The sequence below is a fragment of the Populus trichocarpa genome, chromosome 1 (assembly GCF_000002775.5).
Source record: "Populus trichocarpa isolate Nisqually-1 chromosome 1, P.trichocarpa_v4.1, whole genome shotgun sequence".
In the NCBI taxonomy this organism is placed as follows: domain Eukaryota; kingdom Viridiplantae; phylum Streptophyta; class Magnoliopsida; order Malpighiales; family Salicaceae; genus Populus; species Populus trichocarpa.
Genome location: NC_037285.2, coordinates 32,791,221 through 32,804,973, shown reverse-complemented (window position 1 = coordinate 32,804,973; position 13,753 = coordinate 32,791,221). Strand labels below are relative to the sequence as shown.

The 13,753-nt window shown below is 31.6% G+C and overlaps 1 protein-coding gene and 1 non-coding gene across 3 annotated transcripts; both read right to left on the bottom strand.

Annotated features, from left to right (window-relative positions):
- Positions 1-3,288: 3,288 nt before the first annotated feature.
- On the bottom strand, positions 3,289-9,033 carry LOC7461649 (uncharacterized). Of its 2 annotated transcripts, none has more exons than XM_024595824.2 (12): positions 8,866-9,033; positions 8,663-8,774; positions 8,467-8,530; positions 8,237-8,338; positions 8,079-8,146; positions 7,321-7,419; positions 6,883-6,962; positions 6,579-6,792; positions 5,122-5,177; positions 4,763-4,891; positions 4,460-4,643; positions 3,289-3,934 (listed from the first exon to the last, which is right to left on the bottom strand). In XM_024595824.2, exons 1-12 carry the CDS (start codon positions 8,919-8,921, stop codon positions 3,809-3,811), a joined length of 1,290 nt encoding a protein of 429 aa, XP_024451592.2. In that variant the 5' UTR covers positions 8,922-9,033; the 3' UTR covers positions 3,289-3,808. The 2 variants fall into 2 exon arrangements, with proteins under 2 accessions (XP_024451592.2, XP_024451596.2); XM_024595828.2 differs by having other exon boundaries at positions 8,246-8,338.
- An 878-nt stretch (positions 9,034-9,911) lies between these two features.
- Positions 9,912-9,985, bottom strand: TRNAV-AAC (transfer RNA valine (anticodon AAC)). The gene has a single exon. It is a non-coding gene; the product is annotated as a tRNA-Val (tRNA).
- Positions 9,986-13,753: the final 3,768 nt, after the last annotated feature.

The following is a 13,753-nucleotide window of genomic DNA, read 5'->3' as shown; positions in this document are numbered from 1 at the left end:
TTTTCTTTTGATGAGATTACCCCAGCATCACAACCAGGTTGTTGATCTTGCATGTTGACTCGAATGGATTCGAGTCGAGTTTTATTCGACCTTTTTTGTATTATATTTTTTTCTTTGATTAGGTCCTTCAATATTTTGTATGCTGCAAAATGAGCTTTAAATGTTTTTCATTTTATTTTTTATGAGGTTATCACATTCTCATTTAATTCTTTTCTTCGATATCAGATAAGATCCTTCAACATTTTATTTTTCTTAAAATTGATTTTTTATTTTAGTTTTATCTTTTAGAGTTTAATTGATTAAGAATCGGTCTTCATTATTTTTTTCTGGTTTCATTTTTATGAGGTTATCTCAATCTTACACTCATGATCACAAGGTTAGCAGGTTTGCCTAGTTTAACTCGAGGTTTTTTTTCTTGTTTTTTTTTTTCAATTTCACCTTTCAGCATTGAGATTTTTTTTTTTGTGATTGAACTTAATGATTTTATTCAATTTGCTTTCAACAAGGTTACCCTATTATTATAACCAAGTTGAATATTTGGCATGCTAACTCGGATGAGCTCAAGTTGAATTTTTTTTAATATCTTTTTTTAATTGTCAATTTTTTTTCACTTTATTACCATTGTATTTTTCTTCAAGTTATTAAATTAATCAAGTTTATTAAACCCAATTGATTCAATAACCCGAGTTTTAATATTTTTTTCTTGATTTTTAAGAACTTTTGTATTGCCTTGATATATATTTTTTTTACATTGAAAAAAAAAGATTAGATTGTGGCGTAGTGTGAGCACCTATATAGTGTAGACTAAAATAAAATAAAATAGAAAGGATAAATTACAAAACCTCTCTCTATGGTTTCGAGGCTTTGCCAACCCTATATTTAAGGTTTTTGCTTTGAAATATACCTTACATCTTTCTTAATTAGGATAAGTGGTTTCCTATTTAATCCTAATATTTAACAATTTTGGTATTCTCTAATCCATGTCTATGTGATGTAACGGGATTTATCAATATTTTTTAAATAACTTTTGTTGTTCTAAGCTTATTTTAAGGAGAATCCAAGCCCTGAAAGGTCTTTAAAAATAGGTTAAGGCTTAGGACATGTGTTTATGCCCAAGTGTTTAGCACGCTTCCTAACTCCTTTAGGCCCAACCCCTCAAGCAGGTGCATGCTTGGACCTAACACCATGTCATACGCACGTCCTCACACCTTTTAGGCTTTTGAGTTTTAACCCAATCTTGTGAGTTTAGACTTTGACCTGAACCCAACACCTAGCCCTAACTTGTGGGCTGAATCCAGCACATATCCCTTTAAGATTTGACTAACCCGGGCTTTTTAATCTAGATCTTCACTCATATCTTTAGGTGTATAAAAATCTTTCATGACCTGTCATATTTTCATCACATTAATACATATGTAAAAAATATTTGTTCCTTAATATTTATGTAAAGAATATTATCATTTATTAATATATGTATAAAAAATATTTATCTCTTTTTAGTATTATCATTGAAAATTCACAATTTTTTCATCATACACACTATTAACAAATAACATTGTTTTTAGGATATGATCTTTTGCATATTTATTACATGCTCTACAAAAATATTAACTTAAACATTTAAAAATCCCTAAATTCACCATATGTTCTTTTGCATATTTATTACATTTACAAAAATATTAACTTAAACATTTAAAAATCCCTAAATTCACCACAATAAAATTGTCTTACAGGTACTAGGATTATTATTTTAAGCTATTGTAAAAACACTATTCCGAAACATCTTAGATTTTAAAACAGAACTATATGTCCTTGTCGCCAAACATACCACATGTACTGTGAATAAAAAAGATCTGAGAAGCCCGTTTGACTACGCGTTAGCGTTCGCGTTTCTTCAAAAACACATTAAATAGCCGTTTGGGTACAGATGGTTAAAAAATAAAAAAAACACGGGTCCCACCATTTATATGCGGTAGGACCATGATTTTTTGGAAGCAATAAAATACTGCTTTTTTACAAGTTTCAACCTGTGGTTGAACTTTCTTTGCCTCCATACAAGCTGTTCACTTTTGTAAGAAGACTGTTCACTTATGTATACAGTATCAATTGTTATGATTGGGAAAGAGAAGAAGTTTACCTGTGCTGGAGATGAAGCAAATGGAGATGGTGCACTCTGGACAATGCCTCTTATTCTGCCTTTAGTTTTCTTTTTCTCAAATTCTTTATATTCTGTTGCTTTCTTTTTTTGTTCTGGTTTGTCCTCTCTTTCTACTGGTTTCGGTCCTCTGTTTTTTTTCTTCTTCGTCTGTGTTTGTTCGCTTGTGTTTCTTTTCTGATCTGTTATTCAAAGGGGGAGAGCCGGGGGGGGCTGGTATACTTGGAGGCAAAGCTAGTGCTCGTGCGTTGGCTGGCCAGTGCTTTCCTCTCTCTGTTTCTGTTTTTCCTTTGCTTACTCTCCGATCTTCCTTCACTGGGTCATTTTTTTTTTGTTGCTTTGTTCTCCTGTTTTTGCTCGTCCTTCCTTTCGCCTTCTGTGTGTATCGTTCACTCCTTATGTTCTTTGTGTCCACTTTGTGTCTGTCCCCTGTTCTTGTTTTTGTTCGTCCTCTGTTTATCCCCGGGGTCCTTTCTGTTTTCTTTCCCTTTGTTTTCGTTCTTCGTTCGTGCCTCGGTAATGGCATGCATCATGGGGGCGAGAAGGATGTTACCACGATTTGCTGCCATTTCCACTGAATCGGGATGAAGGAGATGAACAGTTTGCTTTGAAACGGCGCCGATTTGAGCTGAAGCGGTCATTCTTCAATTTAGCCACTGGAATTATGATATCTTGCCATCACGCACTTATTCATGAAAAATTCTTTTTTTTTTTTAAATTTGACCCCTGGATCAATTTCAATTTTTAATTTTATTTTTAATTGTGTTTTATTCAAAAAAAAAATTAGAAGGAGATCGCTTGATGACGTAACAATTACAAAATTTAATCGCAATTCCAATTTTGTTCATGATGATATTTTACATGATGTTGTTGCGCGCTTAAGAAACCAAAGAAACTGTAGTCCAGATGGATTTCATACGTAATGAAATTGTAGATAGTTTAATGAAACAATAAAAAATATTTGATATAAGTATTATTTATTTCAAGATGTAATAGCAGTAGTTATATATATATATATATATATATATATATATATAACCTCAATTTAAAAAGTATTTTTTTTAACTAAACACATTAAACTACTTTTTATTCAACCTCAATTTTAACAATAGTTTTAACCAAACACATAAATATCAAACCAACCTCAACTAAAAGTCCTTTTTATAAAACAACTTTTTTCAAGTGTTATCACCATTACAACAAACTCCTGAGAATACAAAATGAGACCAGATCCAAGACTCAAGAACAAATGAAATGGTGTTTTGCAAACCTGGACAGAAATTAAAAATAAATAATTGTAGGTTGAGCAAACATACAAGGAAAGGAAACAGTATCAAGAATCATGGATCCAAGATAGCATGATTCTTGAGTGCCAAAGTATATGATCAAGCAAAACTTCGTCATGTTGTTCACGAAAAATGAAACATGAAACATGAAACGCAAAGCGTGCTTGTGAAAACCATCATACGTGAAATTGAGCATGTATTCATATATGGAAGCTTGTGTCGGAGAGGATATCGTTTTGGTAACATCCACAATGATTTCTGAAGAGACTTGACACACTTCTACAGGCATGTTTATGGCTTCAAGTTATATCGGAGCAAACACCCGGGGGTCCATGTATTATTAGGTCCCCAAATCGTGCAGTGGTAGTCATATGCTAGAAGTACCATCTGAATGCAGTTCCAAGTGCATTTGTTCTACAAGAATTTTTTCAACAGAGTCTACAAAGCTTGACAAGTTCTGCCGCGTGTGTACATCCAAGGAGTTCGCCGCTTCCTATGATTGAAAATTACACAACCAACGGAAAATCAGCGAAAACCCAATGAATATACACCCATATATACCTTGCTGAATACGTGCACCCAATATGTTCAAACAAACCTGAACCTTTCAAAGATTACTTCTACACCACCACCACCATTATTAAAAGCACTTGTCATTAGCCTACTATTAGCATGCTTATGAGTCTTATCTATACATAGATCTTCAATCAAATTTGCAATCAATCAGAAAAACGACTATGTTCTGATTAGCATAAAAAGCAAAACTAAAAAAAGATTAAAGAATGCATGACAAGATGTAGGTAGAAATGTGAAAATTGACTGCCTGGGGGAAGTAATACAGATATCAAATTAAAAGTTAGGTAAAAAAGGCACTATACTTATAAGAGATCGAAACTTCTGAACATACGAGACCATTTTATTTCATCCAAAAAAATATTGAAGAACAAGAAACAAAATGCTCACCTCTTTCATCCCCAAAAAAGAATAGAAAAACGAGGAAGAAGGCAAAAACGCTCACCTCAACCTTGCAGAGAAAGCCCAACGAAATTTCCTTTGCATGGTGATTTGCGTTCTTGAGAGATACCAATTTCAATGGGGAATTTGTTATGGGCCAACCCTGAGAAACTTCCATAAAAGCGTCAACACCCCCAACCATATGAGCAACTATTATTTCATCTCTGTCCAAGTATTCAATGGATTGCCTGCAATACAAATTAAGTTATTCTAAACCTGCAAATGCTTTGAAGAATTTGTTCTCACATCTGAGATTATTTCAGAACCTCAAGTTCTAATAACTTTTGCTCAAGCACAGCACTCTCACCTGGATGTACTTGCACTCCTTGCCACCAATCGTCTCAAAGTAGACTGAATAATTCTATCTTGAGCTTTTCTTACAAACCACTCCAGTGAAGAGCTTGTCTCCATCAATGCCAAGTGCAAAAACATTTGCCTGTGACATTGCAAGACTATGCTTCAATGAACTAAGGAAAATCTCACAGCAAATAACACAAAAATATTCTCATATAAGACTCCGTGAGTTTGTTCTTCAAGTAACATATCAAGTTTAAGGTAAGATGGATAAGAAATCTTCACTCCATCTTAATCAGCATCAAAAGGGAAAAGAGGAAGAAAAAAGAAACCTTCGACATTAAAAAGTGAGAAATACCAAACAGTACAAACCTGAAAGACTTTGCAGCATCAACAATGTCTCCTATATATATGTCATTCGGAAACATCTGCGTGAAAACAATAAGTTAAGATGAACATCATAAGATCATCCAATGATTGATCAACCAATGAAAATCAAGATGTCATGGTAGCAGGAATTTGAAAGGAGTAAGATCCTAAAGCCAGATTGCTACACAGCATTTAGAAGCGCATGAAAATCTATGCTCGGGTCCTTTGCATTCTTTATAGGTGAGACGTTTGAGTTTTTGGTCCATGCCTATTAGCCTTACCTTGTTTCCAAATGTCATTAAATTAAATATCTGAAATCTATTCACTTGCTCAATTCAGATTAAGTTTTATGAAGCTAAAATTTAAGTTCCATATTTTAACTAGACTACGAAAAAAGACTGGTATGCTTTCAGTTCATACTAATTTTGTCCACAGATTATCTCAGAATATAAAGTTCTTTAGACTGCACATTAACACTTTACTGACAGAAATGCAACTGGCGCGGTCAACTTTCTGTCTAGTTCAAAAACTTTGATACGAGATGCATTTCATCTATCCCGTATTTCAGTTCTATTACTCAACTCATGTCATATCAAACTTATCCAAAAGCCAGAATATGGTAGCAGAAAGAAGCAAAACTTAAACTACAAAACATAAACAAAATCCAAAAAGTGGTAAGAAATGTAACAAGTGAGGGGAATGTGGAGGAAACTAAACTAACTTTGACAAATACAAAACATGGACTATCTTGGCCATTCCATATCTCTTGCCTATTCACATGAGATTTTATGAGATTGAATGCCAAAATGAAAAATTGAGAGAGAATGGGGGTGGAATCAACAATAAGGATGGTATAGCCTTGTATAAATACTGTACAATTGAATGTAGTTCAAATCTTCCTTCATTTGCTATTTTCTATTATTCTGTAACTGGATCTACTTGGGAACACATTCTGTTGCATCAATTGCTAATAAGGCTGTAGCTTCTTGTTACACAGTTATGGTATCTTCCTATCTGCTGAAACATTTTTACTGAATTGATTGTGCAAACATAAAGCTTACAAATAAGTAATTCAGATGCCTAGGACACCCCTAAATTACCTAGCCATCGCATGTCACGGTAAAGGATGGACAGCCAGCCTCACAAACATTGGAGACCATATAACACCCAAAAACCATTTGGGCAGCCCAGTAAGTCCAGTGTAAAATGTTCCATAACTGAAAAGGTACCCATTGTGATACATTTATATTTTAGCATGATCTCGTTTATGGTGATTAGATTTCTTAGACCAAACCATCAGCTCACCACATATCATTCAGTTTGCATTGTAATGCTACAAAACCTTTAGCATCAATGTGTTATCTAAGATTCCTTTTCTTTTCCTTCTTTGGGAAACAAGATGCAAAGGAAGAATAAGGAAAGACAATTCATAATTTTGGAGAGATTTTAGTTACTCATACCTCAACTTTCTTAATCTCCATACTTCCATTGGTAACTTCTATGAGAAATTCATGGTTTATTTCATATGGCACATTAGTTTCTTCAATCTTCTGTAGGAACAATACATCTTGTTTTGGAATATAAGTCCGCAATGACAATCTAATGCAGGTTCCATCAAATTCAATGACTTTCAGACCCGACAATACATCTTCAATTTGTTCTATGGCATCATACCTGACAACAATGAAAAGAGAAGCTTATACATGACAGGTGCAGGAAAAAAAAATCTAAGCAAATAAGTAAAGTCTAAACCAAAAGAGTTACCATTTGCATACGGAATCAAGATCCTGCATGGACTTCAAAATCCTTGTGCTTTCCTCAATCTGATTATCGAGCTTCAAAATCTGAAATGCAAGCAGACATACTCATGAAATGCTATCAATGAATAGTTGCTCAAGGAAATGAATTCAAGGTAAAAAAAAAAGTTAGATAATTGGTAGTGAAACAGGCAGGACTGGTATTGCATTTTGAAGTTCTAAGGTGCATCACCATTGAAACTCATAACTGAAATGTAATAGGAAGAATCCCAATAGCATTCCCTGCTGCTAAGTCAATCAGGCATGATACAGAAACCAGTTCATTCAATTTCAGAACCTCATAGCTTAGTAATTGCACAAATGCATTAGTCTGTCCATGTAATTTCAGCTATTATAATTCTCAAGTTGCAAACAAGGATAAACTTAAGAATCAAGTTATCAATACCTCAAACTTGTTTTCTTCATTTGTGTTTATCAAATTTGATTGATTTTCTCCACTTGAAAAGTGCTCCATCTGTTCATCTCCTTTTTCTTTCTCTCGATCCTACCAAAAGGTGGGTAAAAATGAGATGCTAAGGGTTGTGATTAGTTCTTCAGATAATCTGAAAAGTGAAGTGATAGAAGACATGGAATTACACAGTAAAACTGTTGCTGAAGAAACTTGTTTAACACCATCAAGGATAATGTTTCACTTACACAGTCAGAGCTGCAGTGAATTTTTGTCATTCCCCCCCTTAGTCTTTAGATTTAATTTCACCTTTTCTGGTACATGATATCCACTAATTTCCACAAAAGTCCAAACTATCCATTCAAAAACGAATAGAAAATCCCACATAATAAGGAAGACTAATTTATTTATTAACCAGACAATATTTACTCTACAATTAGTTGTGTTGAAAACCCCTTTGTATCATCAAAAATTTTATGTCATCAAACATTTTGCAGTCATTATCGTGGCCTTTACCTCCATAAAATTAAGCATAAGCATACAATCCACAACATTATTATCAGCGAATCTTTTCTCCGCGAACAAAAAGAAAGCACATAACAATAAAAGTCACTTGTTTCACAACAAGCACTTGTAAAGTATCAAAAAGTCTAAATTCAAATCAATTCAACAAAAACCTATCAATTGCTGTCATTTCCATTAAATCAGGCATAAAAATATATTAAAAAAATATAGCTCAAAGATTTCCAAATTACCCGCTGTGAAGAAATTAAATCCAACGAACACTTCATCCATTCAAGATCATTCTCTAGTTCACTAGAATCTGCAAAAAATCACAAATAATCTCAGTTTCTCTAATATTTTAAACTTGTTATAAATGTATTTCAAAATATAAATATCATAAATTTTTTACCTTCCATACATGTTCTATTGAGCAACTCAATTTCATTAGAGATCTTTGCACTCTCAGCCTCTGCCGCGTCAAGCTCCTCTTTCAAGTGTGCTAAGTATGCATCTACACCAACAAATTTCCTAGTTAAAAATCAAACAATCACCAGCCAAATTTTTTTAAAAGAAGTAATAATAAAACATAAAACAATACGATTAAAATAAATAAAAATACACGGAGAAATAGAGAATTACCTAAATCTTCAATGCCTAGGAAACTGAAATCGGAGTACTCGGTTACGGTTTGACTCACTTTGCTCTGTACGAAGAAAACGATCACTTTTGAAACAACAAATCAAAAGGAAAAAAGAAATATATGCATAAGAAATAAATAAAATTCATATAAATAAACAGGATTGGACAGGGAAAGCGGAGAGAATTACAAAATTACCACAAGTTGCTGAGCGGAATCTTTCATTAATTCATCAGAATCAGAAGAGTTTATTTCGGAGAAACTATCTGCATTGCAATCTCTGTAGATTTCTTCAAGTTCATTTATTCGACTGGAGAAGAGAAATGAAAACATTTTTTTTATTTTTATTTTAAATTTGAATTTATACACACATAAAATACAAGATAGAGAGAGAGAGAGACCTGCGAATTGTATTCAGATTGAGAGATTCTTGTGTCGTTGAGGGAGAGATTTCCATTTTTTGTTTCTCTCTCTAAAAAATCACCACACTCCCGCTCTTGAGAGGTCCTCCTGTTGAGACTTGAGACTTGAGAGAGGAGGTAGGGTAGTGTAGTGGTTTTATTTTTGAAGGGAATCAAAACTTGGCGAACAAATTGGCATTTAATAATAATAGGCATACGGATTCGAAAAAATATATCTGAATTATATTAATTCATTAAGTCAAATCATTGGAAATATAATTAGATGAACTTAGACTTTATCAAATTAATGTAAAAAAGGATTTTTAAGAAGTATATTTACTAAAAAAAAAAAAAAAAGTTATGAATCCTGAATGAAATTAGTCTCATCATTTAAAAAAGTGTGAAGATATCCAGATAAAAACTAAAAAAAATTAATGTAACTAAAAATTTAATCTACATTAAATTTTGATTTTTGAATTTTTCATATTAACTTTTAAACCATTAAATTATGTTTTTTAATGTATTTTTAAATTATTTTATATTTAAAAAATATAAATTTAATTTTTTTAAAATTTTGTTGTGTTAATGAAAAAGAAATAATAAAATATTATTTTAATTAAGAATATTTTTAAAAAATTGGTAAAAGGAAATGGTAATGATGTCCATCATTATAAAAGAGGCATTGTCGTATGGAGTTGGTCCGATGAAGTGTAATCTCGACTAAAAAGAATATTAATTTTGTTCCAATATGATATTAAAGGTTTTCTAAAAGCAAGTGGTAATGATGGCCCATCTTTATAAGATCCACACCGTGCATCACAAGAATGCTGTTGTGGCCTGGCATTATGCTGCTGACAGTTTCAATTTAGGATTTTACGAATATTCGAAAATTTATGAAAAAAAATTATATCAGTAGTGAAAATTCGAAAATATGATAGAGGAAGCCCGATATCTCAGGTAAAATAAAAATTAATGATAATAACAGCGTGTTATTTTTAGCATATTATAAACAAAACCAAAAATAATTCAAGATACCTAGAGGAGTTTGGCGTCGCCCGGGTTCGAACCGGAGACCTTCAGTGTGTTAGACTGACGTGATAACCAACTACACCACGACACCGCTTGTTCATCTTTTTTCATAGTATATTATTATTGTAATTATAAACTGGTAGAATGGCAAATATTTTTATATCTGAAGGAATGTGCTGCATTGATGCAGATGTATGTCAGAGAAGGAAAATATATAAAAAAAAGGAGTGCAGGAATGACAAACTATTGATTAGATATTGGCTTGCAATTTTCCTCGACTCAATGCAAGAAAATCGATCCTTGATTTAAAGCAGCTGTGGCATGCTCCATTTTCAACACGATAAAAGCTCTGAAGGGGGGAATTAAGAATATGGCTGAACAATCAAATGAAATTAAAGAAATCTTGTTGAAACTTGTAAGAATTCCCCATTTAAGTCCATCTATGGAGCCAAGGTGCTTTCATGTTCAATCTCTTTTTTTTTTAATTAATGTAGGTATTCGGACTAGCTTTCGCGCACCTCGACTAATCCCACGAGTCCTGAAGTTAACGATCATGTAAGCTTTCAGTGACCATCATATTAGCAACCACAGGACTCGAACTTGAGACCACAGGACTCGAACTTGAGATCACAGGAAAAACAAATTTTTTTATTTCAAATTCTTATAACCGGGCCACCTACTAGATGGTTAGGTGATTTCATGTACAATCTTGAGAAAGTAACATATGGTCATCTATCAAGAAGAGAGATTGATGAGACTATAGGTGTACAAAAATTATAATAGAAAATGGGGTGTGTGTTAGAAACCAGGAAGTGTAAATCTTTTTTCGTTTGTCTCTGCCAAACATGGCAATGGTGGGAGAAAGTTTTGAGCTAATGCGGAGCGATGAAGGCTTTGAAGAATGCAAGTAATAACCAGGCATAATGTTTATGGATAGATATAATAGAAGAGAAATGCTTGTGATGCCAATTTTTGTTCAAAACTTAAACTGCTGTGCTGTATGATGTTATTTTGAGGGGTTACCAGTATGGTCCCCTGACTCCCCTTATTTAAAACAGTTTAGTTTCGGTATTCATGCTGCTTTGTTATGGGCCGAACTAATTTTTTATGTATAAGAAAGAAATGAAATGAGAGTGAAAAAATAAATTAATTTTTATTATGACAAATTTGTAAGAAGTGATATTCAGGTGTTGAAATGAGAGTAAAAAATTAAATTAATTTTAGTCAACCCGAGTTATTATAACAAGCTTGTAATCAGAGCTGAGCTGACCGGGATATCTTGCCAAACCTACGATCCATATCATAAAATTAGAATAACTCGATAAAAAAATAAAAAGGATTATAAAGTCTTCTTTTAAAAAACAAAAAGACCGTGTTAACTTTTCAAACTCGTGACCCGAGTCACTAGACCCAAAACATCTAATCTGAAAAAACCATGAAATTTAATTTTTAATTAATTAAATATTAAATGATAAAATAGAAGAAATCATTTCAATTAAACAAAAGGATTTAAAAAATATCAATTGAAAGAACGATCATCAAAATTAGAAAACAAAATAAGTTTTATATTTGATTGAAGGGTAAAATTAAAAAAAAAATCAATTTAGCAAAAGGACAAGAAAATAAAAAAAATGAAAAAAAATAATATTTTGATTGAAGGTTGAAAAGAATAATAATTTTTACAAAAGAGTAAAGAAAAAATTAAAAATCAAAACAATATAAAATCATATCTTGAAACTTCAACTACCGACTTAAGCTATTAGATTTGATTTTTACAAACTTTAACTTTTTTTTTTTTTGTTATTGTTTTTATTTAACCTCTCCCTAAGCCCGGATTTCTTGCCCTTCTTTTAGTTTGGATAGCTTAAAAAGAGAATGGAAGCATATAAATTATCTTTATTTGGATAGCAAAGGTGAATGGAAGTTAACATCTCTTTTATCAGTATATCAGACCGAAGCCAAGCGGTCATGCACCAGCCCATGTGAAAAAGGTGGGATTGGTCTCAAGGAAGCATCCTGCTTAAAGTGTATTTGAGCGTGTAAATCTCGAGTTCTTTGCTAAAATGCTTTCACTTTTCAAACGTGAGCTGGGACGGACAATAAAAGACATTAAAAGCAAGAGCATGAAGTCTCATTGGAGAGACAGAGGAAGCAAAAGTCGTAAAGAGGAAGAGAGTAAATTTGAGGAAATATCTTAGCTAAATTAAATTTCATAAAAGAACAATGATGATTTAGGGTTTTTTATGTAGTTACAATTTAGTATTTTTTTTTTTTTTTGGAATTTGTAATTTGGAGTGAATCTCAAGGTATAAAGGTTAAAATGAATATAATATTTATATATTTATAATATTTAATATTTTATAGTTTAATAATTTGATACAAACTTTTCAAATTTATATAGTAATTAATTTATTTTTTATTTAATAATATATAATTTTTATGTAATAGATATTCATAGAGATAAATAATTTCATCCCTTTATTATTAGAGATAACAATTTAATCCAAATAAATCATTTTTTTTTTATGATTGCCTTATCTAGGTAATGAATAAGATATGAACATTGTAACAATCTCAAATTGTAAACTCAAAATATATGATATATATTCGTAGCTACAAATTTTTTTTTTATATATACAATTTTCCTGAAATTTCGGCAGAGTTTCCTTTGTATTCAAATTTATATAGTAATTAATTTATTTTTTATTTAATAATATATAATTTTTATGTAATAGATATTCATAGAGATAAATAATTTCATCCCTTTATTATTAGAGATAACAATTTAATCCAAATGAATCATTTTTTTTTATGATTGCCTTATCTAGGTAATGAATAAGATATGAACATTGTAACAATCTCAAATTGTAAACTCAAAATATATGATTTATATTCGTAGCTACAAATTTTATTTTATTTTTATATACAATTTTCCTGAAATTTCGACAGAGTTTCCTTTGTATTCTTTAGATACCAAGTTATCGACTCAATCATTTCTCAACCTGTAACATCAATCGCAATATCCGTCCCTTTATTTGGACTTCAAAAAAACTCAAGCATATTTCAATATCTCAATTCTATTTTTTCTATAGAACACTATAATAAAACTAATAAATTCTTAACATGCATCGTCTCTTTTTTTTTGTTTTTAGTATTTGTGCTCAAATATATACACAACCAACCATAATTCAACTTAATAATAATAATAACATTATAAATTACATCATACATAAGATAATAAGTTAAACATTACATTTTTAGATATGGAAGTATATTACAACAAAATATTAGTTCTTCCCATTACATTAATCACATAACAAAATTATTTATCCAAGTATCTACTTTCCAGATCGAGGGTGCGATGTACCTAAAAACATTATCGCATAAAACATGATTAAAACAATTGCACATTTCAATAAATAATTGATTAAGGACTAAATATTCATATACATTAAAGTGACTTTCATATCATAGAATAAATTGTCTTATTTTCTTTAGAAGTTTCTAATTTCATAAATTCTCTTCTAGACATAGGGATACAACTACTAAAATAAAAATATCAAGAGTGTCTCCCACAAACCAGCATATTTAACTTCAAAGTTTTACAATTAATCTATTTTACATCAAGTGACTATCTCATTAATCTGTAAATTAATTTTCTTAACATGGCCATGCAATCAGACATAAATTTCAGTAATCAGGAAATGATCTTCAAGGCTTGTCCATTCAACAGAACATTATTTACAGTAAGTGCCCATTCACTAAGGCATTATTTCCAATAACCAGGAAATAATTTTTCAAGGCTTGCCCATTCACCAGGACATTATTTCCAGTAACTGCCAATTCACCAGGGCATTAT